This window comes from Sebastes umbrosus, chromosome 17, assembly GCF_015220745.1.
Source record: "Sebastes umbrosus isolate fSebUmb1 chromosome 17, fSebUmb1.pri, whole genome shotgun sequence".
In the NCBI taxonomy this organism is placed as follows: Eukaryota; Metazoa; Chordata; class Actinopteri; order Perciformes; family Sebastidae; genus Sebastes; species Sebastes umbrosus.
The window spans coordinates 19,829,963-19,856,425 of NC_051285.1; the positions used below are offsets into that span (position 1 = coordinate 19,829,963).

The following is a 26,463-nucleotide window of genomic DNA, read 5'->3' on the forward strand; positions in this document are numbered from 1 at the left end:
TGTTGCCCAGGGGAGGATTAGTGTGAAGCTGCTGTGTGGTTGAGACGGACAGCGCTCGTGGAAAGCACCGCTGAGGAGGGGCATGATGACTTGTTTCTTTTACTGACCTGTGCCTGCCTGCCTTTTTCCATTGGGTACTCAATGGAAGAAAATGCTGTTAGTAGTCTCTCTTCTGTGATTTTTCCCCTGCTCTGCTGTTGAATGACGTCTGAAGTTGTTGTCACTGCTGCTCCATTTATATTGAATTAGAAGGTGCAAAATGTCCTTGACTTGAACATTGTGTAGCATCAACCAGCCAGCAGTAAGAGTGGACTGAAGAGTGCTTATATAGAAACATGAGGGACACCATTTCCGGAATATAGGTGATTTTCTTTGGTTGATGCAGGAAGAATATCTACTGCTGATGTTTCTGAAAAGACAGAGCTCAGAAGTTTTTATTGTGTACTTATTGCCAGTCAAGGCTGTAGTTATCTTATCTCATCTACACATGAGATTATATACTGTGAATTACAGCATTTCATTCTTCTTTTACCTGAACAGATTTCAGACCTCCTGCTGCATTTCATGTCCTTAGGATTTCTTGTTTTATTAATGTAATTTGAGACATTCTTTATATCAAATACGATTTAATATTAAAAGAAAAAACAGGGAATTATTACTTCAAAGCTGTGACAGTAAATCATCTCTGTAGCCCATCTTTTAGCCCTCCTAAAAATTAAGTTCCAACAACAAAACTTCATTGTCAATTATTTATAGGGGGAATGTTTCTTCTCCTGGATTCCATTTTTTTTGGACATATTTTACGTAGGGCTGGGCAATATTTCGATATATATTATCTAAAACGTTATAAAAATGTTTAACGTATAAATTGTTCTATATTGTTCCTATTGCGATATAAGCTAGGGCTATATTTATTTATTTTTTCTCTATAATTTCACTTCAAACTTTTATGTTCATTTTGCCCTCAGTTCTTAAAATGAGAAAATACTCGTACTTTTCATTTGTCAAGTATTTCATTCACACAGGAGTATGCAAAAATAGGCTTTACCATGTGGTTATTTCATATAGACTATTTATTTATTGATTTTATTACCGTAAAACACGCTATATTGTGATATATGTTGTTATTGAGATATATAATGACCTATATCGTGATAGAAGATTTTAGCCATATCGCCGAGCCCTAATTTTACGTTTAATCAAAGTCCATGTAAGTTTTGCAGGGAGGGAGGTCGGGGTAGATGGATGGGCGTTGATATACACATATTGTATGTAGAAATGTTGTATTTTACAATACCAACATTTTATTCTGGCGACTTGGTTGCAATAAATCATCACTGCTGTGCACAATGTGTTGAGAAGTGTTAGGGTCGTTATAATGAAGAATCAAAGCATACAGCGAGAAGGTTGCCTGCCACTTTATTAATATTAATCAGACTAACAAATGGGCTACTGAGGAGTGCATGAAAAATCTCCTGGACCTAAAGAAAATGGAAACCAGTGGCTTGATGGACATAGCTGCCTTGGTTGGGGAAAAGTAGACACCACACATTGTTACCATGGGAACACAGAGCGAACAGCAGTGCCACAGTCTAATTAATGACAGTCAGTGCTTCAGCAGAGGGCCACGATGACATCAGCAATACCAGTATCACAGATGTAGCTGGAGGCAACATGGCTTAGTGTCTGAGTGATTATCTAAATAATCCCGTTTTTCACAGATGTAAAGGCGAGAGCAGTCTGAACAAAGGTACAGGATGTAAAGCACCCAATGCTGAACATTTATTATGTAGTGAGGCCTGCTTATGAGAACTAAATGTCATCTCATCATCCAATAGCATGACCTACATAAAAGAGCAGAACTAATCTCTATGTAGGCGGATGGTGAATAATGCAGTAAAATGTGGGAGATCTTTATGAATCTTAGATGTCTCACACTTGTTGGTTGCTGGCATAGCAACAGTTTAGTTCAGGATTATTCTATATCATCACTGTTCCCTTTTTATCATTGTTTTGTGTATAAAGTGTAAGCGACCACATAAGTTTGTGGCACAGATTCTTCTTTGTATTTTGAACGCTGATTGGCAGGTTGGTGCCTTGCATGGCAGCCTCTGCCATCAGTGTATGAATGTGTATGTGAATGGGTGAATGCTGACATGTAGTGTAAAGCGTTTTGAGTGGTCTGAAGACTAGAAAAAGCGTTATATAAATGCAAGTCCATTTACCATTTAACATCATTTAATTCATACAGGTTGGTCTTTGTTATTTTACATAACAATCGGCAGCTGTTCCTGCATTAATATGCCATTAAACTTTTTGAGTTATTCAAAGACATCACTTTAGAAGAGAGGTTTTCAATTGTTTGTCAGCCAAGGACCCCTTAGGGGACCCCCTCGTGTATATACCTTGGAATTATCTGATGTAGCCTATTTTTTACACTTCTATAGTCCTTAGTTATGTAAAAGAACAATAGAAGAGATATGTATTAAAAAATATATTAGACTTGTATTAAAAATTTGTGCACCATATCAACTAAGGATGTAACGATACATTGATCTGGATCGATATATCGATTCAATGAGGAACGATCCAAAATCATTGATGCAAAGTGAAAACATTGATACATATCATCATCTTTAAGACACGTCTTTATTTTGAAATTTCCCATGGCACGACTGTGTCACCATTTCGTCGAGGTGCACCTCCTTCCTACAGAGCCCAGTAATATGATATTGTCTCATATTGATCGGCAGGCCCTTGAATTAAACTTTGTGATATCATCAAATATCGTTCAAAGCATCGATATAATATTGTATCGTGATGAAACTTCTGATACCCGTAATATCAACACAAGATATACATAAAACAATGCAAGTGACAAATCAAGAGAAAAAGGCTAATTTGAAGTGCATTTCAGAACACGCACACACACACACACACACACACACACACACACACGCAGATGTTTTTGGAACATCTCACTGTGTATTGATAACTAACTATTACAATTCATCTTTTAAGGGACATGAATCAATTTTAATGGCAATCGATCCAGAGTAGTTGGTACAACTACACTTTAGATTTGCTCTATTGGCCCTAAAGGAAATTATTTTCAAAGGCGCTTCTTCTTCTTCTTCTTCTTCTTTGTGGAGTCCATGAAGGGTCACAGTAGGGAGTCTTTGGACCATAAAATGTTTCCTGTGAGAGCATCAGAAATCATTGTATAACATTAATTTCCTGTATGGCAAGGCCAAGCGTCATGTATGCATTATTGGAGCTTGCAGGGAAAAGAATTTATAGGGAATGCAAAAACTATTAAGAGACAATGCAAATGTGTTAAAATTACTACGACTATTGGTAAGGAATCCTCAAATGTAACATGTTGGGGAAAAAAGCCACACTAACTTTGAATCGATTTCCTTTTTCATCCCTTTAGTATCCTTTGGTGTAAAGCTATCACAGACTAGACAGGTTGGTAAATACAAGTGTGCTGTGTGCAGTTTATTGACATTTTGTTACATGATTTCTGGGTGTTTAAGGTCAAACTTTTTAGACAGTTACCTCTCATAACCCAATGGAGCCACCATGTCTCTCAAGAGTTTACTTGCTTCTAGAGTTTGAGAATATTCAAGTCGTACTTATTTTTTATTTATTAGATGAAAGGATACACACTTTAAAAATCACCATTTTGCGTCAGGATAGAGTCAAAGGAGACATTTATGAGAGCGACGTCTTACTGATTTCCTTCTTCCTGTCCCTACTGTTCTGCTCATGTACTTTGCTGTGTCACTGTACGACGAATTTTGCAGTGAGTTCAGGATTTCTCTGGTTATCGCTGTGTTAAGATATTGGTTTATTGTTATCTAAACGCAAGGGAATGTACTGTAGTGTTAGAAGAATTTTCTTATAATAATCCATTATAATCCAAACATAATGTATTTAAATAATTGGATAAACCAAGCTAAATTAACAGTTTAAGGTGCTCTATACGATATCCAGAGAATTAATATAGCAGCAAACAAGCTGCGTGGGTTGTAATCCGAGCTTCTCCGTGCTTTGTTGACATAGCCGGCCTGGCCGCACGTGCTTTTGGTGCATGTTAGCACCATTAGCTACGAGCTGTTGCCATGTTGAGAGCCGTATTGAGGCAATAGAGATGCTCCCAATCTCGCATTTTGCACATATAAAAACGGCAAACATTGGTTTATATTATAGAAAAATACAAATTTGCTTGTATGCTTTGACTGCAGGGCAGCCAGCAAATATAAATAAATGTTGGTGGAGGTACAGTAAAATACCCCGTACAAAAACTGAGACATCTGGAAAATAGTCACACTTCAGCCTTTAACTCTGCAAGCATGGCTTTCAAATGAGGCCACAAACGAGGACAAACTAATTGTTGTTTTGCTGGAGCCCCTGGGTTGCTGTTGACAGTAGAAATAGTGTTAATAGTAACACATTTGATACTGGCTGCAGGCTTACTGACACAGGCATGGGGAGTCATTTTGTACTCTTTGCGTATTCACGAGAACAGCATCATCGTTACAGATGATTAAATGGCATATGTTTGTTTCCGGTCTTGATTCACAATGGCTGATAGTGTATTTTCTATAGTGTCTTTGTCTGGATTGAGTCACCACTACCATATAATTGATGTTTGATTTGTGACAACAATTTCCTCATTTGGGAGGAAATTGCCGTCCACCTGACTTTCATGTCTTTCAGACATGAGAGAAACTGGGACAGCCAGTGTGATCACACAGCGGGAGCTCTACACAGAAAGGGCCAACGTTGGGAATTGAATGGGGCCAATACTAGGGTAGCGGGGGGCCTCGGTGGTGCCTGGTGACCTCGCTGTGTTCGGTCTGGCTAAACTGTAACATGCTTGAAAGTTTCAACACAACACAGCAGTGGATAATGATTTTCTACCTACATGATTTACTGTTATATTGCTAATAAACTCCAACACAATTAATAGTCTACTTTCACTTCAATATAAAAAGCATATTTTGGTTGCTTGGTTAGAAGTTCAGCAGACACCGTCCTTGATCAGCCATCACTTTATATACTAAGTGCAGGACTAAGTGCACTTTACAAGTTAGGTGTCATAGACTGTTTGCAAGAGTGGCCTCAAACTCTGTGTCTGTTGTGGAGCAGCCACGGCGAGGAGCGGTGAGACAGTGGAAATTTGCTACTGAAGTTACTTAGCACTGACAGTTATGTGCTATCACCTCAATAAAAAGGTGTCATGCCAAAGATTGGCTGTGCCTGCACGTCTCACAAGCTGGTTAAAATGGCATCGTACTGGTACCACATGATGAGCTAGATCAGTCATTGAAACCTGGTCTACTACAACAGCTGCAGTCTGAATCAACTGTGGGAAAGTGTGACTCATTACACGAAGATGGCCATCGAGACAAGTGGTCTGATTCTGCAGATGCAGCATTGTTTTAACTCTGTCTCAAGCCCCAAGGACATCTGGAGAGAAATTCTAATCCTAAAATGTCAAATAATGAGGACTGGCAGAGGTTTTGACATTGAAATCATATACCCACAGATTTTTGTTTTCTGTTTTAAAAGTATTGTTGTAAAAAAGCTATTGCACACATCCACAAGTACCCAAACAATATAGAACACAAGATAAAGATGTTACATCTTATTATCAATATTTCATCGCACGTGAAGGGGATACACCATTTTTGAAATCTTTAAAATGATTTACTGAAACTGTTCAGAGAGGCAGCTTGTACTCTCAGGACCAACACTCGCCCTCTCCATTATGAGAAGCTTCATTTGTCTAATCGGGAAACACGCACAACAGGTTTTCTGATTCTCATGTGCTCTATTATCTCTTCACTCACATGACGACTGGCCTTTATCACAAGACCATCTATTATTAGGGAAACTCCTCTATGCAACCTAAACATCCAGAATTAAAAGGAAAGGATGGTGTGACATTATATTAGGAGATGGCAGCATCAAAGCAGGAGTTACAAATATTGTCTTGTAACACACAGTCGCACTAAGGCTTTGTCTAAATATCAAAGACCCTGACAGAGGTACACATTTCTTATCAGGAGTCTGTCAAACATAACTAAATCAATACAGGAAAGAGGGGGGGAAATCCTTTGGTGTGATTATCGTGATGTACAAACAGTATCGGCGAGTACCCAAATGTAAGTATTTGTACTCGTACTCGGTCTGAAAAAAAGTGGTATCGGTGCATCCCTAGAAAATACAGACTGTGAAAAGACTTGGGGTCCCATATTTAGCAGCTGTCCAAGATTACAATTGCTTCTGTTCAGATTTTGTTCTTTTATCAGCCAAAATACAGGATCACATTCAGGTCTGTCATAAATATAACATCTACCTACTGACAATCACTTATCCCAGACAAATGACGGCTATTAATACAATTCAAGACTCGTCTACAATTTTTGACATTCTCTGTAGACTCTGTGGAGATTGCACAGATTAACTGTGGAATGATTAACATACTGATGGATTATGACAATCAAATACCGGTAGGGTTGTTTATAGCCTAAAGTTGCACCTCCTTCTTATCATCTCCTAATAGGTTGTCTTACGTGCTCATTTTCAGTTGTTTTAAAAGTTGTCAACATGTGGATACACTGTACATCTGCATCTGGTTTCATTTGTGTGATCATTTGACAGGAGCAAAACATTTGGAGCAGGTCCATTATGAGCCCTTGAATTTAGTCATGCAGACTGCTGACCCACATTTGGGACTTCAGCTGGGGGAAAAGGCAACCAGGAAGTTGTAAAAAAAAAAAAAAAAAAAATCCATAGGAAGTGGGGAAGTACTTGAGGGGAAAAACAAAAGGCCTTCAACTTCTTGTTTTAATTGTCATAATTTAGGTTTGCCTAAGGTTTTTTTTTTTTTTTCTTCCAGATTGAGATAAATGGTTTATAAACTTCTAAACAGGGTCAGACAGGCTAATCTGTTCTGTCTTGCTGGCAGGGAGGAGACACTGTTTCCCCTCACCTCCTCCACATGCGATCTGTCTTCATACTTTAGTCTGACAGTGCCTTTGGACCTGGCTTATTAAAGGTTGCTTGTCATGCTTCCATGGCCAAAGTGGTATTATAGGCGACACTTCAGACCGTTCCGATGACATTTAGTGGGGTGCTATTATGCATTTAGCACGTGTTAAAGATTACAAGCAGCCCCCTCCTCCTGGTCACTACAGGTTTGTGTCGGTAGTGTTGCACACAGCCGCCTGCTTATGCTGCTGCCGTCGTTAGCCGAGTATTGAGCTACCAGCTGACCTACTTTCTCTGCTCTCAGCCGCTCGGTCCTGTTTACAAGTCCCTGCCAGCGGAGGATGTGGAGTACAGTGCCTGGAAAATAGACGGACACAGCCAGCAACTATAGCAAACAGCACGAAATGGGACATTTGTTGGCGTGTTGTTGATGAATTGGGACCGTGGCCAAAGCCACAGAGCTTCTCACCGGCGATTAATAACGTTATAGCGTTATGAACTTAGAGGCGTTGTTATGCAATGTAACGCTTTCGGTGCTCTCGCCTGGCCAGTCACACGCTGCTAGTTGCGCTCAGCTGCGATGCTGTAGTTTAGTAAAACATGACTACATTGATTAAAGTGAAGTGTGGATCTGTATTTGTGCTGGAGACACGTTTTCAAGGTACGTGAGATTTAATTTCAGCGCTAAAGGTTGTCATATATTGCTGTCACATCAAAGTTCACGGTTGGCCTCTTTCTCCATTAGAGGAGAGCTGGTCCACAGCAGGACTAGAGCTTTTTCCAATGTTTTCTACCCAAACTGCGTAGGCTGAAGATATATATTGTGTCAAATCCAGGAGTGTATATTAGCGGTGTTATATATACCTGGCGCTCTTGAATGCTGCTTCCATGTTTTCAGCTCCCAGTGATCCAGTGCCCTGCTTACAAGGTTGAAATAAACCTATTTCTATGTACCACTGCTGATGACATCCATTGCAAAACACTGAAGGGATTTTCGTCATTGTAAGACGTCAGATAGCAAAACATTTTAAATGTCACAGGAAGAAAAAGGAATCCTTAAATAATTTCTCAGCAGGCTTTACTTAGGTCAGGCTGATGTTACCCAACCTGGCAGCTTTAAGTCTACAGGAGTTCACATTTCTCTGACTAACCCACTGGTTTATTGTTCATGAGGCGTTTTGGGGCTTCTCATTTGCAGTTGACATAGTTTTCTTCTAGAGACAGAGCGAGAGAGAGAGAGATTTCCTCTGTTTGATGCCAGGATGAAGTGTGGCAGAATGACTTATTTATTATGGACATAAATGGGAAGTTAAAGAGTCATTAAGTGCAGTCATTGGCCTTCCAACTGTTTTTCATTTGTAGGTGTGTATTTCCTGTTTCCTTATCACTTAACACCAGAAATCCCAACAGAAAACAGAAACTTTATTTCAAAACTGATCAATATGTTTCTACATGTTATTAGAATTTAGATAGATTAAAAAAAACATTTTGAATTTTCATATATGTTCACACCACTGCATATGCAAATATGCACATATTGCATGCCATTGTCAACCCTCCCGATTTTCCCGGGAGACTCCTGTTTTTCATTGCCCTCTCCCGGTTTCCTCCCGTTTTTCTCACCTTTTTTCCCTTTTCGTTATCTCAACCTGTTTCTGGCACTGTACAGCGTGAATAAGCCTTACTGCTTCCTATTTAAGTAGGCCTATTTAACATAAAAATGCCGTTGCATTGTACGTAATATTTAGTTATTTTCATTATTTAAAAGTCACCAGAATGCAGGAATCAAAGTATCTGAAACTCTTTTTTTTTCTGGGGGGGGGAACCCAGCTTGGGTTTAGAAATCCTCCCTATTATTAATGTCTCAAGGATGTCAAGTATGTTGTATGAATGTATGGGCTATATGTTATAAGCAAAGGAGCAGCAGATACATGTGTGATCACATAGATGTTGGACATTGGTGAGGTTGTCAGTTTTTAGATAACGTGTCCTGTCTCTTAATATTCAAGCATAATTACCATTTTATGGGAAACTGAAGCAAATGAGTTAATTTTGGATTAAAATATGATTTCATATTATATGCAATGTAAGATAAAGCAGACCTCATGTCAAACTAAACATTTCCAGTCTGACTGAAAGTAAGCTTGTCCAGGCCCGGTTAATGTTTACCTCACAGCTTGAGCTGTCAGCTCAAAACCAGATGCAGGTGGAGGTGGTCTGGCAGTGTAAACTTTTACACAGGCAGACAGTAGCAGTCACTACCCTCTGGATTAGCAAGTAATCCGAAATTAATCTATCAACACAAGAGCAGCAAAAAACACCGTGAGCTCCACAGTATGAAGAATGTTTTCTGCTCTCAGAAAGCTTGCAGGTAGTCCTTTCTCTCTAACAGTCTATTACCTGATTCATTTAGTTGTGTATGTGTGTGTGTGAGCAGATGAAATATTAGCATGCTGTGAAGAAGTCCTCTCTTGATAACATTAATTGTCAGCAGCAACTAATTGGTGGATTTATGGTGCTATTCCAGGGAGTAGAGTTTTCGCTATCACTTTCTAATAAAACAGTCAAACACAGTCAACAAGTATTATGGTGATGAACATTTATTTTATTGTGAGCTCTCAGTCTGGGGACTTTATTGTCCAGATCTTGGCTCATGTTTGGTCTAGCACTTGATTTGTGTTGGATATTTTGCACTTGTGTGTCATAACGGTGAATATTGATTTGCTGAATAACTTACGAACCATTAATTGAGCCGTTATTTACCTACCCAGTTTGCCTTTTTCTGAAAGCAGTACAGGTTTTTCTCATCGTCTAAAGGGGTGTTGTACATTTTTATGGTTTTGATAATCAGACATGGCTTGTGTGGCATTTAACGTTTCTGTTTTGAAACATACTAAGAAATTGGAAACTGCTGCCAGTGTCTGAGCTGGTGATATTAGCTGTGTTTTTCTACTTTTTTTAGTGATAATATATCAGTTATATGAGTCACCTATACTGCTTTGATGATTAAAAACTAGAGGGGATGAGATCAATACGGTTTGGGCAGCTGTGGCTCAGGAGGTAGAGCGGGTCGTCCACTAATTGGAAGATCGGCGGTTCGATCCCCGCTCCTCCAGTCCGCATGTCTTTGGGTAAGACACCAAATTGCTCCCGAAGGCTGTGCCATCGGCATGTGAGTGTGTAAAGGCCCAGACACACCAAGCCGACATCAAAGAACTAGCGGCTGAGCGATAAGGGCCCCCTGTTGCGTTGCCTCACGTTGCCTCGACAAGTTGCATTTGAAAACACCACAAAGACTACAGCTGATGGCCAGTTAGCACGGACGTTCTGCACCTGGGTGAGAGGAAATAACTCTCCACATCAGCAGCCAGCGGTAGTCTGTATTCGTTATTTTAAAGAGGGAAACCAGAAGACCGTGGATATACAAACCGTTGTTATTATACGTACGTGAAACAAAGCAGCGTTTGCCGACCGTTTTCACACCACTCTCACTCACCACTTAGCTTCATTCCAGATGACCATGTCGTTAAAATATCTGTGTATTGGAATGATCAGATGAGATGAAGATGAAAAATGAGAAGAGCCTTCTGTGTTTTTCCTCTTGACTTTACTCGTTGGCTTTCTTTCCTCCCTTCCTTTTCTCTTGTTATGCACTGATTCGTTTAAGCTGAACAGCCAATCAGAGTGATTTCTTTCGGACGAAAAACCTTCGACATGGGCAGACTAGGGCCGACGGTGTGGGACGCACCGCAAGAACTAGGCTGACAGACGCTCACCGACGGCCCCAAACTGTCCGACGGCCGACCGTCGGCTTGGTGTGTCAGGACCTTTAGATTAGATCCTGATGATCAGTTTGTCACCTTGTATGCCAGCCTGTGCCATGTATGAACACACTGTATGAACGTGTGTGTGAATGGGTGAATGCTGACATGTAGTGTTAAGCGCTTTGAGTGGTCGGAACACTAGAAAGGCGCTATAAAAATGCAAATCCATTCACCATGTCCATTTATATTGATATATATTATGATAAGGTTTCTGGAAAATCAATGAAGAAACTGAGAAGGCCTGTTTTTGGTTGATCCAGAAGATTAAACACCAGACAAATCAAGTTGCTTCATCTCATTGACGCAAAAGTCCAGTATTGCCATAAACCAGTCCTGCTTGATTTGCAACAGCGCCCAATATAATTACACAATGCTTGTCCATGAACAAAGTAGGTTTTCTTTGGGCTTACATTAGATTAAAGATAAACTGCAAACGTCATCAATGCTAAAACAGTTCTAAGCATTATGAGGTAAAAGTCTGGCTTTTGTTCTTATCTGCCTTCATGATTTTCAAACCACTGAAAGGCAGACAATGTGTGACGATTCTGTGAGTCAGATCTGAATATAATGCTCATATAATTTTGCAGCTTGCAATCCTTACGCGCTGAAGCTGACAGGCTTGCCCGCCACACCCCAATGACTGATGTCAAACAGGTATTTTGTCTTTGACAGCTCTGGGGAAATATCTGCTGTCAAGATCTGTGCCCAGGTCTTATACAAGCCATTATTATCTTAAATCGTTACGATGGCATCAAAAACAACCATGTGTGCTCGAGAGGTATAATCCGTCATTACCTAACTGCAACACAAAAGTGTTGATAATCCCTAAATGAGGATCTGACAGACAGCATGACATGATTTAATCTTCATTACAAGATGACAAACTATTATGTTCAAAAGACCAGCACCAGAATGCACATGTAACGGGAAAGAAGTAAAAGTGAAGAAGAGGGAACAAGGGTTTTTCACGTCCTTTTTCAGAGTGGAGGATTTTATCTTCGGCAGCTGTCTGGAGATGGCACAGCATTGAAACAACAGGTAGTAATAGTAACTGTTAAAATCTGCACTACGCTTGTACTGTTTGCCTCTGGAAACCTAGTACAGTTAAATAAAATATACAAAGGGACAACATTATATCCCACAACAAGCTATAGGGTGAGGTGTGAGGTTCAGCTGTGGCAGCAGGGGCTTTTTCCTCCATTAAACTTTAAAATGAAACCTACACTCTCTCAAGAAAAACACCGTTGTTCCTTGCATTGCGTTTCCTCTTTCGAAGGTTGCGCGCAATAACAAAGTAATTTATTGTCAGAGTAATAGTCTCCATCCCTTTTTACAGCCTGTTTACTTGCAGAGTTTGGTCATGAACTTGAACTTCAGTGAGTGTACTGACTTGTGTCATGAGTTCAGGTTGCTGGTTAAAGGCTGTTTCTTAGCTGTTAACCTTGCAAGGTGCGGTTTAACCTCAATACATTAAAAGAATGCAGGCTGATATGTGAAGTTTCTTTTTACACAGCTTTGCAGATTGAAGATGTATAAGTTAAAGCTGCATAAAGTGATTCTTGATATTTTTTAGTTAATTTTCCAAATAGACATTTTTCACAGTAGGTTAAATTGAATTGTTTGTATGGAAAATTTGGCTTTTCTCATTTAGTCAGCATGCACCTCAGACAAAAAGTTTTACATTTTGTTACTGTATCAACATTTCAGGAACTTTATTAGTGCTTCAGTCTCGAGCTGTAACACTGTAATCTGTCTAAACAGTAGTTTGGCAGACAGCACTGCAGTAAATGCAGAAGTTATGTCTCTGATTAAGCATTAGTGTTTCCCTCAGCGATAGCAAACGCTCCTTCTTGCTGATCATGAAACGAACGTCACGATCAATTTGGGAAACATTAAAATCTTAATGACCCAATTAAATAATAGCATGAATCATCTGTAACAATTTAGAATTTCAGTCGTCGGCAGCTCAACATCCTTGAGTGCAAAGTTTCTCCCCGCTGCGTTTCCTGCTTTCTTTTCTGATGGGTTTGTGTGGGCAGGGGAGGGGAGGAGGAGATGCTGGTTTGTTTACATTAATTAAGAGACTAATGGAAAGGTGCGTTTCAAATGAATTGGTTTGTGCAATTGTGCAGTCATCCCTACCGTCTTTGAACTAGCTAAGCCCGAAGTTGGGGAGTATGCATCATAGAAGTGACCCCCCCACCCCTCAACAATAGGTTTCGGTAACTAGAGTAAAGATTGGGGACATATCCATGGTTCAAGATTGCTGACTTGAAGTAGGAGACGGGATGTGAAACTGGGCCTTCTGTGTTTTAAGTCAAGCACTTTGTATACCCACCCACGCCACTCTCTGCGTTGGGACTAAATGCTGTCACTCAAAAGGTAAATCACTTTTGCAAATTAGCTGTATATGAACATAATCTATTGAAGAAATCAACGCTTGCTGCTTCACAGTTAAAGTGAACTTAAATACGCCTGCTGAACAGGATTTTGGACCCTGGAAGGATTTTTACTGTGAAGCCGTTACATGAAGCATGGAGAGGAGAGAGTTTGTGATATGGAAAGGGGGAGCAAATCAGAACAGTGATGATACTATCTGTTGAATCAAAAGTAAAAGAACATATGAGCATAACAAAAAGCATAGCATAGCATTCAAGCATAAAGCAGCATATTACATGATTTAGCTTTGGGTCAAAGCATAAATTACATGCTTTTAGCTTAATAGTGGTCACTTTTGGCATATCAACTGACATAGATTGCATAATTTTTGAGATGCATTCTTCACAGATTTCAAATCCTACATACAAAATGTGAGATTTGCCATTAAGCTCTATCTAGTGACAAACATGTATATTTTTTGTTAATTCTTTAGAATACAATATTTATTGACTGACATTGGTCCATAGACGTTATCAATAGTTACATGGGAAAGAAGAAAATCACGTGTGCCATATGCTGATGTTAATCAATATCCTAGTAGCAAACGGACCAATGAGTTTCTAAAATCACTGGCTTGCTTCGTCCTGTTCTCATATGTTGCACCACTTGAGAAATGTCTTGAGCTGCAATGCCCTGCTTTGTCACATGAAATCTTTCTTTGTTTTCTCCAATAAGTCTGCGCATCCTTTCATCCATTAGCTCTACCTGTTTATCCTTTAGAGGGTTGTGGGGAGGACTGGAGCCAATCCCAGCTGACATTGCGTGAGAGGCAGGGTACACCAATGTTGGCAATCAATCACAGAGCTGACACAGAGAACCTGACAACCATTCTTGCTCACATTCCCATGTTTGCATGTGCTGCATACAGTTGTATGTTCATACATGCTCTGGGAGTAGAGAAGAATATTGAAACCTAAAATTTAAAATAAGCCTGAAATTAGGGATGTCAGGAGAACTGATACTTCGGTACCAAGTTGAAAATGATTCTACGGTACCGTGGATCAGGGCTCGAGGGACTAACAGTGTCCCGTGGACGATAGAACATTTCCCTGATGATGCTACATTGTGAACAATAAATCCATTTTGCAATCGGCAGGAGGAGAGCTAGTTAATGTTAACTGTTAGCACCCGCTGGGCAGCACAGTCCTGTTTGGCTAAATAACGGAGCTAACAGCTAACGTACGGAGGTTTCATTGAGTTACATTATGAAGCGTTCAAATGCTATTCAGTAGTATTAGTATTGGGCATAGGTAAATTAAATGTTACGATGTGTTAAAATGCAATCCTGTAAATGTTTTTGGCAAGAAACTCGAGGCCAATCATCAGGGATTAATAATACATTTGCAAAAAAACAGTATTAGTCGTAGTAGTCGTGGAATTTCACTGGTATTGGTATCGACTACTAAATTTCTGGTATTGTGACATCCCAACCTGAAATTAAATACCTCCATGTCAGTATTATAATGTACTCCTTTTCCATTATGAAAAGGCATAAGACTCTCTCAGCTCAGGCTAGTTTGAAGGAAAGTGCAGGATGCAGGTTTTTTTTTTAGACAGACATAATGTTTTTTGAGTAATTATTCAGGGTTGCACCACATTGCATTACTATAAACTTAGTATTCCTCCCCTGACAATGGGTCTCATTTTGATTTGAAATGATGGAAAATGCAATAATAGTAGTTTCCCCTGAGGCTTCTTGTGTACATCACTCAGACATCACTCAGACAAATGAAACCCACAAAGACAAAAACACTGATGACTGCTTGAATTCACATTACCCACCCACTGTAATAATAACCTGGATATAATTGATATATAAATATAAAAATTTCCAGACCACAAAACCATGAGCTAATTTAATCAAGGCTAAAGGAAAGTAGTGTGTTTAGTTTTCCTACTGGAAACACTACCTTTAACAGTGGCTGGGAGTAAAACAATTACTCTTTGGTACTGTGACTATTTCAGACAGTTGACATTTGGTGACTGAGATGATGTACTGTATGTTCTGTTAACCACATAGACTATATGCAGACGATGTATTAATATCTGTAATTGAATACAGTTGTATGTTGTTTCATTGCAGCTTGCCAGTGTGTTAGTTCTTAGTTTGGTTTATAATAGAGGTGTCTGCTCCATGTTGTTTAAGCTTGCTTTGTACAGAAGATGTGAAGGAGGTGGCTGTTCTACACTCTCTTTTTTTATGCTGGGTTATCAAAAGAGGCTTCTGCCTCAGACGTGTTTTCTAGGTCAGGGGAGCTCCTCCTGTGCAAAAACACTTCTTCAGTGATGAAGTATTGTACCCAGGTAGTAGCTGAACATTGCTAATACACTTTACATTGTATTATTAATGGTTATCCAACAAAAAACATTAAGTCCTTATAGTAAATATAGTTTTTTTTTTTACAGATGAATAGAGGATCTTCCTGTATTTTCATTAACACATTCCAAAGAAAACGTTTCGAGTTCACGCAACACAGCTTTCATCCTCAACAAAACGGCCCCTACAGGATGCTGTAATCAGTTCTGTCTGTTTTCACAGGATTTGGTGTTTCTTTGGTGGACTCGAGGAGGTGGTGGGCAGCTGGTCCGCGGTAGGTTTTTCCAAAAGAGTGTTCAGACGAGGTCAGCGCGGATGGGACTTATAAGACTTCAGAAAGGGCCTGGTTGGGAAAAGGAGTGAGTATGGACAACCTTTCTGACTTCGGGGGCCCCTGTCCATCCACCCGCACCGACTGGGAGTGAGTATTAAAACTAGTTCACTTCACTTTGATGTCATTGTATTTTTGCTCCATTTAGAAACTAGTTCACTTTATATGTACATATTCTATATTGTGCAAATATTTCTTCAATATTTGAATTACTCCTAATAAAGATGTTGCATTTGCACATATAAAGGGTGAAAGACACCTGAGCTGGGATATGTCCTCTGCATGTAAATGTCATCAAACATGCATTGGAGAGTGGACAGTGTTTACTCTGCTTTAACAGGCATCTCATTGTCCTGGATGAGTCCAGTTATGACATGACATAGGTAGTGAAGTATTCAACATGGAATGATTTGGCTTTGGGATTCAAATTTTAAACAGTTTCCTTTATCTAGTGTAAGCATTAATGGGTACATGGTTATGGTGCCTGCAAATGAAAGTAACATAATGCAGGAAATGCAAAGGCATAACGACAGAGGAAAAAGACGAGGCCGTTGGGAATATCAACATTTTCCTCAGACCTATTATAAAATTACAAAGAATTACAATACACAACTAAAATTACAATATATTCACTTATTATGTACCGAAAATGAACTTGAACTCTTAGCTTTCAGAAACTTTCCACTTACGAGGTTGTAAATACTAAGTATTGTCTTATTGCAATTAATAAATTAAAAAACAGGCATTTTATTGCAACGAATAAATAAAATATGTACAGAGTTCTACGCAGTCCTAAAACTTGAACCTGACCATAAGCATGCCAGGCTAATACTGCAATCTTTCTCTTTCACTCTTCTTCTTGTCTACTTGCAACACATGACAAGGATTGGCACAGTTACAGTAGAAAGAGAAAGACAGAAATTAATTTATAGATTAAATTAGAAAATAATCAACCTCAAACCGAGCCTGAAGCTTTACACAACCAAAACGCTCTGAACCTGACTCGAACCAACGAAACCCGACAAAGGTGTCAGGTTCGGGTAGCAGAAGTCTGGTGGCACTCCTTGAAATTGCTTATCTGTGGCAACTTGCTACTGGCCGTAATCAGGTTAAAGTCTTATTTGGATGAGGCTGTTTACATATACTGTACCTCAATGTTTTATGAATTTATGATTATTGTTCATTGATGAACCTGTTAAAGTATATTGAAGTCCACACGTGCCGTTCTGGCCTCAGATAGTAAACATCTCCGAGCAGGGATGTGTAAACGTGATAAGGCTGGCTGCTGGTTAAGCCCTCCCTCTGCTCTTTGACAGATACATAAAATATGATTCCCCATGTTCAACTTGCTGCCATATTTCTTGTTATTATCAAACTGTGTGAAACTGAGACAGCACAGAGAGCTAAAACCAAAAATAGAGCAGGACGTTTACATGCCACAGTGACCTGTTAAATACGGGAGAAAAACAAGGCACTTGAACTGGGTTACCGGGTTATTCCAACAGAATGGCATGGCACATAGATGTGGGTTCACAGTTTGTCTCTCTTAACCTCCTGAATTTGTCTGACTCCCAGAAGACGTTTTGACATGTGACAGCAATAAAAGCACAGGTGTAAAGGACAAAATGAATGATGGCTTAATTCCATTTAGCTGCTTCAGTTTCACGGTCCTGGTATTGTGCATGCTGGTGAAGGGTCAACAATGTATCATGACACAATTTAAGTATGCCATGCTATTATCTGACAACACTGTTCAATCATCAAAGAAACTACATTTACCTTGTACCCCTTTTGTTTTCCAGCACCAACAGCTGCGTGGACGATTTAATGGATGACGACGAGAAAGACAGGGCAAAAAAGTATTCAGTCTTTTTGTTTATATTTATGTTTGTATGTCTGTCTGTTTGGACTTGTATCTGACTGAACATACAGTACGTTATATTCCTGTGTACTAAACCTTACTAAATTAAACTGTAGTTTCTCTCTCTGCTCCATCAGTAATGGGGATGGAAAACATGCATATTTGGTAGTAGTTATCAAAAGAACCTTGAAGTCCCATTATGATTAATGTCTATCGGAGCATAACTTTAGATAAAAAAAAAATGCATTTAGAAGTGATGATTACTTTTGTCACCTCTTGCTCCTGCTTCCTTTCAGCTGTCTCATATAATGAAGAGCACCAGGTGTAATTCTTATCTGGTTTCTGACTATGGAAAAGTTTTTTTTTCATATATTAAGAATATTCAAAAATGTCATCCTTTGTATGATGTTGGGGAAATTATGCCTAATTTCAAAAAATTAAATTGGTCCCAGTTCCCCCAAAATACCTTCTCTGACCCCCTTTGATGGAATATGTAATTTAATTGCATAAACCTTGAATCCACTAAAATGGTAGATGGGAATGTTTTGAAATATTTCGGCTTTCTATAATTCCAGATTAGTCGATATTAAAAGAGCCATCTCAAATCACAAACTTAATCCTTCCTCTCATTAAAGCTGCATTAATCACTTTTGGGCACAGAGGAAAATCCAAAACAAGCTGACAGACGCACAGCTTTAAGTTGCTGTGTGGCTAACGTGATAGCAAAGAGTTGCTTACGTACACATCTAACAGACGTGGTGCAACATTAGCATTCATTTGGAGTCATGTTCTTTTAGTCTCCTTCCTTAGCTTGCTAACTTTGTCTGTCTGCTGTTGGGTGTGTAGCAGGTAACATACAGTGGGTTTGTCAGCATGTTTTCTGAAAACAGCTCTGTTGTTATTCTTCTATCTGTCTGCAACTAAGTGTGTCCCTGCAGTCTTCGCAAGCTTTGTTTGGACAAGTGATGTACAGTCTGAACAGGATGAAGAAACTGTGTAAACAGGTGTGTTTCCAAAGATTTATAATTGTCCTCTTGTGTTGACCTCTGCAGGGCATCTCGTAACAAATCGGAAAAGAAAAGAAGAGACCAATTCAATGTGCTCATCAAGGAGCTATGCACCATGCTGCAGGGTCAAGGCCATCCGCGCAAGATGGACAAGTCCACCATACTGCAGAGAACCATTGACCATCTGCAGAAACAGAAAGGTAGGAACAGCATGTATTCTTAGTGTGAGAAATGTTGACAGATTAGTATTGTTTCTACCTTTTAGACCCACCTTTATTCATTTCTCCCTTTTATTTATGTTATAACCTAATACAATTCTTCTCAGGCAGAAGTTGATTACACTTCGTCCTTGTCTTTTTCAGACATCACTGCACAGAACGAAACTTGCGATGTGAGACAGGACTGGAAGCCTTCGTTCCTCAGTAATGAGGAATTCACTCAGCTGATGCTGGAGGTAAAGCTCAGGAGGATGTGTTTGTGGAACAGCTCTGACATTGATTAATATTGTTAATAAAGAAAAAAGGAAACACTCTCCCTAAAACGCCCATGGAGAGCTAGGCAAAATGACATGATGAGAATTAAATTCTCAGCTGAGTTATATCTTCACTGTTCACTGTCATAGTTCACACCTTTTTTCAAGTGGTTATCTAAAAGCAGTGTCTCTAAGTGTGGTAGGAGTAGAGGAGGCACTTTGAGGCAAATAGGGCACAAAAAAACCCATTTTATAATGTGTGTAACTACCACAGATGATGATGAAGATGATATGTGATAACGTAAGTGTGCAATTTTTCATTTACGCCTTCACACCTTATGACCTTGTTGTCAAAGTGCCCAATTTCTCCCTCTTCTTCCAGGCCCTAGATGGTTTCTTGGTCGCGTTAACTACAGACGGCAACATCATATACGTATCTGACAGTGTGTCTTCACTCATTGGCCATTTACCGGTAAGTCAGAAAGCTGAAATAAGTTATTCTCTTGCTAACGCTGCATTGTTTTTGTTGTTGTCCTTTTGTATTTATTTGAGTATTTATAATTTATAAATGCTGCTCGATTAGAAAAAGGCCAATTACACGATATGAAAGGGGAACTATGCCCATTTTCAAAATTTCTGCATGTTATTCCCATGGTCTAAGACAGTCCAAAAATATTAGTAAGCATGAACACCTGTCCCCCAAATCCCAAAACTAGAGTAATAAAACTCAAATTGTGATGTCATAGGGTATAAAGTGTGGAGCTGCTCCATAGACAATGAATAGGGAGAGATGTTCTAGATGACACTGAGAGCACCCAGGGGAATGATCTGAGTATATGGGAACATTTTCTGTTCCACAACAGAGAACATTACAATGGAATAAAACTCATTGGGGTATAAAAAGAAAACAAACATTCTGTGGGTCCACAAAATCAGTCTCCTGTTCATTGTCTATGGCAGCTCCAGACTTTATACCCTATGACATCAGAAGTTTGAGACTTATGGTGCCTTCAAATGGGGTCGTGTTTACCGTGTTCACGAGAAGAGTCCATATGAACGACCCCTCTTGTAGTATTCACAAACTCGTAAGTGGAAAGTTTCTGAAAGCTTTGAGTTCATGACTTGTGACATGTTTGTTGACATTGTTAGAAATGTTGGAGGCCATGGAAGTCCATTTTTCAGTGCATAATAAATTAATATATTGTAATTTTAGTTGTACATTGTTTTTCTTCGTAATTTTATAATAGATTTAAGGAAAATGTTGATATTCCCAACAGCCTACCCAGTTACCCACTTGCTAGCTTGCTAAATTGTTAGCCTCTCACAGTAACGTTAATATTGCCGTTTCTTAACAGCGGTGTTATCACGACTTAACCACTTGAACGCCAAGCATATTGTGTACACGATTTCCCATGTTGTCAACACAAGCTTACGAGTTTCATTTAAAGGCACGAAGACTTCTCTGTTTTCTGGCTTTGAGAGAGACCAGCTCATGTTCACACATATTGATTGTACTTTCTTAGGCCATGGAAATAACATATTGGAATATTTAATTTAGGTGGTGTTACCCTTTAATTAGCTTATATTTGACTTGCACTGATAAAGTGACATCGGCAATTCACCTGATCTGATCCAGGACATGTTTGAAGTTGACTTTTTAGGTTTGCCTTGATGTTTTTGTTTCATTTTTGTTGCCGAATCACATTTACAAGAGATAGTTTTGATACCACATAGAGATTCCAGTAGCTTCTTTCATGGTAATGAATGAAAATGAATTACATCCATTAATGTATGTACCGGTTCCAAATTGCCATAGGCTTTGAGTGCATCTGAAACTACTTTAAAATGCTTAAAGGTCATCTATCCTTTTGCACCAGTCAGATATGGTGGACCAAAATATCTTGAATTTCCTCCCGGAGCGGGAACACGGGGAGGTGTATAAGCTGCTATCATCCCACATGCTGATGACTGACCCCATTGCTGCTGACTTCCTTGACAGTGAGTATCCTACCTGGGCGGCCTATCTGCACACGTCTGGCTCCTGTCTGTTTCTAACACCGCATTGTGTCTGGTTGTCTCTCATATTGGGAGGTCAAAAGTTCTATATGTGAGAGAAATACTGTGGACATAATAGGCAGTTGTCATTTTTCATTTGCAGGTCAAAGTTCTGTGTGATAAGGCCCTTGTCTGACTCTTGACATCATTCTTATCGAGTTATTTTCAGACTTAAAACGGTTTATATTTAGAGCAGGTCACTGAACTGGGGTCCACACTTTATTGGATTGCCAATTAGCGTGGATCTATGATTAGCCCTTTCGCTAATAATAGGAGCCAGCTTAGTATCATAGGTAAGACTTTAAATCACTGTTATGTTAGCACAGTAATCCAAAGCAATGTAGTATCTGGGGCTCAAGACACTGACCTTAATCCAGTGTTACTATTGGGCTTTTCTGAGAAGGAGCGATGGTGAGCTAGTGTGTCTCGGCCTATACTTAGAAGCCTAAATAGCAAACTGTCACAGAGCCAAGTCTGGAGCGATCATCGTCTCTTTGGCACACTTCAAAAGAGACATCCAGCTTTTGTGTTGCACAAAAAGGATAGTCTGGCTTTTAAGCAAAATGACTGCCTTACTGTGAAAATTATGCTGAATCATGTTACACAAGATGTGGATTTTCAAATTATTTTTTAAAATAATTATTTAATTCACATAAAAGGCCTCTTCAAGTAGATCACAAACTATCCCGGCCTGTCCACTAAAAAAATTGTTTTTTTTGAGCTTCTGCGGAATAATCACCTGCCTGTAACTGCTACCAAATTATACACAATTACATTGTAAATTTGCAGGAAATTCAAGTCTTGTCAAGGTCAAAGTGTTCTATTAGTAAGTGTCTGTTTTTCAGGTGAGGCACATATTGAATTTTGCTGTCATCTGGCCAGAGGTAACATTGACCCAAAGGAGCCGCCTGTATACGAATACGTCAAGTTTGTGGGAGATTTCAAGTTTCATAATAATGGTAAGGATATTTATTTTCTCCTTGTTTAAAAGACTTAAGATTCAGTAAATCTTTATTGCAGTTAAGGTCCATAAATCTTCTTAATTTGCATCAATTTAACAAACTGAATGGAATAAAATTAGGGTTGTCAATCAATTTAAATATTTAATGCAATTAATCGCATGATTCTCCATAGTTAATCGTGATTAATCGCAAATTAATCACATATTTTTTATCTGTTCAAAATGTACCGTAAAGGGAGATTTTTCAAGTATTTAATACTCTTATCAACATGGGAGTGGGAAAATATGCTGCTTTATGCAAATGTTTGTATATATTTATTATTGGAAATCAATTAACAACACAAAACAATGACAAATATTGTCCAGAAACCCTCACAGGTACTGCATTTAGCATACAAAATATGCTCAAATCATAACATGGCAAACTGAGTCAGTCTGCTGACTTGACTTTGACTTGTCCCAAACAGCATGTGATTAGAGACATGTGGGTACCCATAGAACCCATTTTCATTCACATATCTTGAGGTCAGAGGTCAAGGGACCCTTTGAAAATGGCCATGCCAGTTTTTCCTCATCAAAATTTAGCGTAAGTTTCGAGCGTTATTTAGCCTCCTTCCCGAGAAGCTAGTATGACATGATTCCAACAATTAATTCCTTGGGTTTTCTAGTTTCATATGATGCCAGTATCTTCACTCTAACTTTAAAACTGAGCCCGCTAAAGTCTTAAAATCTCAAGTTTTGTTAATGCGTTAAAGAAATTAGTGGCGTTAAAAACAAATTTGCGTTAATGCGTTATTATCGCGTCAACTTTGACAGCCCTAAAAAATATATATAAAAGAAAGGGATAAAATTAAGATTGATGTCACAACCAGCTGTATGCCTTGTCTTCTGTCATATAGTGCCTACATCTTCTTGTAACGGGCTGGATTTGACGTTACCAAGAAGCCTGCAGTCATCGCTGGAGGAGCAGGTCTGCCTCATTGCTACTGTACGATTAGTCACTCCACAGTTTCTAAAGGTAAGACCGGCTCGGATCATCAATTTTGTACATTTCTCTCTCAGTTTTGTGTTGCATGTGTGTGGAGTCATTACTCTGGAGATTTCTTGTTGCGCACTGTGTACCTTCCAACTGATTACATCATTAGGATACATCTGATCTCAGAGGTGCTCCCCGAGTTGAAATCTGGACACTATTATTGAAGTAAATTAAAGTCCAGTGAGATCTGAGATCTGAGATCTTGTAATGTCTGAGATCTTGTAATGTTGATATCAACTCAGAGCACAGTAACAGTTTAATGCTGACCTCTACTCATTCCAAACTTAGAAGGAAAGTCAGATGGAGCGAAGGGAAGTCCAAAAAATGAAAGGTCTGACAGGTCTTTTCATTTCTGCCGTAAAAATGTGCTTGAGCTTTAAGAGCAAATGTGCCAGAAGAACCAGATCTATTGGACAGGCTTCAACTCTCCCCCTCTACTTATTCCAAAATGTAGAAGACACTGATTACACTGATTTGCCAGATGGAATGACTGTAACAGTAAAGTCTGGACCGTATGACACATGGAATATATTTTCCCTCAGATTCTCAGACACAATCCACTGCAAACACTACTTCTAAACTTTTTCACGGTTTCTCCCACAGTATACTTTCATAACCGTCTGTTCATGATGTACTGTACTTGAATGTTCAAGGTTACAGCTCAGTTTGGATCACGCAAACTGACCTTGACGCGAACAAATATGACAAATGCTTGACGCTTAGAGCAGCAAAACATTTTCTGATATGTTTCATAGTACAAGCATTATACCAACCTTGCAAAAATAATTGGATTTCTCCTTCAAAAATGTTTAAAGCTCCAAAACATTATATTTAACCTCTTCCATTCCACCCTCTTTACCATAGACCCATTTATGTCTTTTTTTAGAGGTGTACAGGGGGGTCTTTATGGGGAGATAGCAGGTCAGCAGTACATAACACATAGAAGTGGTGTACATCATCTGAAAGCTTGGAACTTGAAGATTAATTTGAGATGCAGCTCAGCACTGTGTGTCAAGTTGTTCTAGTCAGAAATAATATAATAGTCAGAAATAATAAAAAGTATAATTAATTAAAATAAATTGTGAGTGTGTAATGTCTTAAAACATTATGATGGGAGTATGTGATGGGCATTCCCATGCTCATTTATGTCTCATAAGTTGTTGCAGCAATTTTTTGGGTTGATACCATTTGTTACACAGATTTGGTGCTAAATTTAACAATTCTTTACCACTTGGGAAATGATAAAAAATAATAAAAAGTCCCTCTAAAATACCACATTAAGACACCAAGACCTTGAGGAACATCATAGAAAAAGCCATGCTGTGATTTGGTATCAAAAACCTGACATTAGGAGATTTCGGCAAGAATTGCATTTTTTTAGAATAGGCAAAAATAACGCATTTATACTGCTTGCACGAAACTGCTTTTTTTTTTGTGCCCAAAACTGCATGTGATTATCATAAAGTGGGCATGTCTGTAAAGGGGAGACTCGTGGGTACCCATAGAACCCATTTTCAGTCACACACCTTGAGGTCAGGGGTCAAGAGACCCCTTTAAAAATGGCCATGCCAGTTTTTCCTCGCAAAAATTTAGCGTAACATTGGAGCGTTATTTAACCTCCTTTGCTATTAGCTAGTATGATATGGTTGGAACCAATGGATTCCTCAGGTTTTTCTAGTTTCATAATGATGCCATTAACTTCTAGCTTTAAAATTGAGCCCGCCATCAGCCTCTGAAAGACAGTAAAGTCGGCCGAGGCCGGCGGCCTCAAGGAGTTGTAGAGATTAAACTGCCTACATTGTATTGGTGAAAACTGTATCCGTTTGGCTGTTATGTATGAACAAAGTTGATATGAAAACAAAACAAGACGTGAGGCACAACTTCTACCTGCTTCAAGCTGAGTTTAGTGGATAAGCTTCTAATCTCCCAACAACCTAGGCAAAAAGTAAATATTATAAGACTGTTAATTCCTTCCTTGCCTTGCTTTGTTTGTTTAGGATTTGTGTAATGTTGAAGATCCCTGTGATGAATTCACATCCAGACACAGCCTCGAATGGAAGTTCCTGTTTTTAGATCACAGGTAAAAGATTTGTTGGATTCCTTCTCCTATCAATCGGTAGTGTTGCTTTTTAGTGTAGCTTTCTTCCATGTTTATCGTCTTCTGTTTTTGTTTCAGAGCTTCACCAATCATCGGCTATTTACCCTTTGAGGTTCTTGGGACTTCTGGCTATGATTACTATCATGTGGACGACTTGGAGCTTATAGCCCAGTGTCATAAGCAGCGTGAGTAACTCTTCATCACCACCAGGTCCAGGATTCCATCTCTGGAAAATAGGTTACAGGTTTACATTCTTTTTCTTCTCTCTTCAGTAATGCAGTTTGGAAAGGGTAAATCCTGCTACTATCGCTTCCTGACCAAAGGTCAGCAGTGGATTTGGATGCAGACTCACTACTACATCACTTACCACCAGTGGAACTCCAAACCTGAGTTCATTGTCTGCACTCACACTGTTGTCAGGTAAGCCTGATTGTTGCACCTGCGGATACTCTCAGGCTACATTCATATTACAAGCAAATGTGGCCCAAATTCGAGAAACTCGCCTGACAAAAAAGACTGTTTCTATATTACAGAGTTCTTCTGCTAAATTCAGCATCATGTTTCACTCAGTAGAACTCTGATTTAATAAATCAGCAGTTACAAAAATGTTTAAACTGCGTCGTTAAGGCAGACGAGCTTTATCAGGGAAACATCACGTTTATTCACTTTACATGGAGCTAAAACTGATACCGAATTATATTAAAACACGTTCGCCGAATGAGTTAGTGTCTGTTTATGAGTCGTAAGAAATCATAAATGATCTTTTAGAAGGAGTAGATGTTTACCGGTAAGCTTGGCTATATTTAACAATAGTGTTAACAGAGGTTTTTCGTCCGACAGTAGGAAATAGTTGAAGACTTTATTTGCCTCGTCAGTCATTTGAAATGTAAATTAACTTATCAAACAGACTTTTCGCTATCAGTTCTTCTGATAACTTCATGTTTCACAAAGCAGAACTATTTAATGAACTCAAAAAATTGCATGGACGTGCTCACTGGCGGTGTTTCGGGATGTGAAATAGTAACATCACACATCTTATTTTAGTTTATTTAGCTTA

The 26,463-nt window shown here is 39.1% G+C and overlaps 1 protein-coding gene and 1 long non-coding RNA gene across 11 annotated transcripts in view; one reads left to right on the forward strand and one right to left on the reverse strand.

The window, feature by feature from the left end:
• The window catches only part of npas2 (neuronal PAS domain protein 2), a 52,008-nt gene that overhangs the window by 12,324 nt on the left and 13,221 nt on the right, over positions 1-26,463 (forward strand). For 2 of the 10 annotated variants that reach the window (XM_037749678.1, XM_037749685.1), the window contains exons 1-12: positions 6,011-7,666; positions 15,808-16,006; positions 17,719-17,775; positions 18,830-18,984; positions 19,147-19,238; positions 19,639-19,728; positions 21,134-21,254; positions 22,157-22,270; positions 23,172-23,290; positions 25,306-25,388; positions 25,485-25,591; positions 25,679-25,826. In XM_037749678.1, the coding sequence (XP_037605606.1) occupies positions 15,951-16,006; positions 17,719-17,775; positions 18,830-18,984; positions 19,147-19,238; positions 19,639-19,728; positions 21,134-21,254; positions 22,157-22,270; positions 23,172-23,290; positions 25,306-25,388; positions 25,485-25,591; positions 25,679-25,826 (1,142 nt within the window). In that variant the 5' untranslated portion in view covers positions 6,011-7,666; positions 15,808-15,950. Of the gene's footprint in view, positions 1-6,008; positions 7,667-15,807; positions 16,007-17,718; positions 17,783-18,829; positions 18,985-19,146; positions 19,239-19,638; positions 19,729-21,133; positions 21,255-22,156; positions 22,271-23,171; positions 23,291-25,305; positions 25,389-25,484; positions 25,592-25,678; positions 25,827-26,463 lie in introns of those variants that run through there. The other 8 variants (XM_037749683.1, XM_037749681.1, XM_037749686.1 and 5 more) reach the window with 7 other exon arrangements.
• Positions 1,404-8,778, reverse strand: LOC119476295. Its single transcript, XR_005203987.1, has 2 exons — positions 7,870-8,778; positions 1,404-3,198 (listed from the first exon to the last, which is right to left on the reverse strand). It is a non-coding gene; the product is annotated as an uncharacterized LOC119476295 (long non-coding RNA).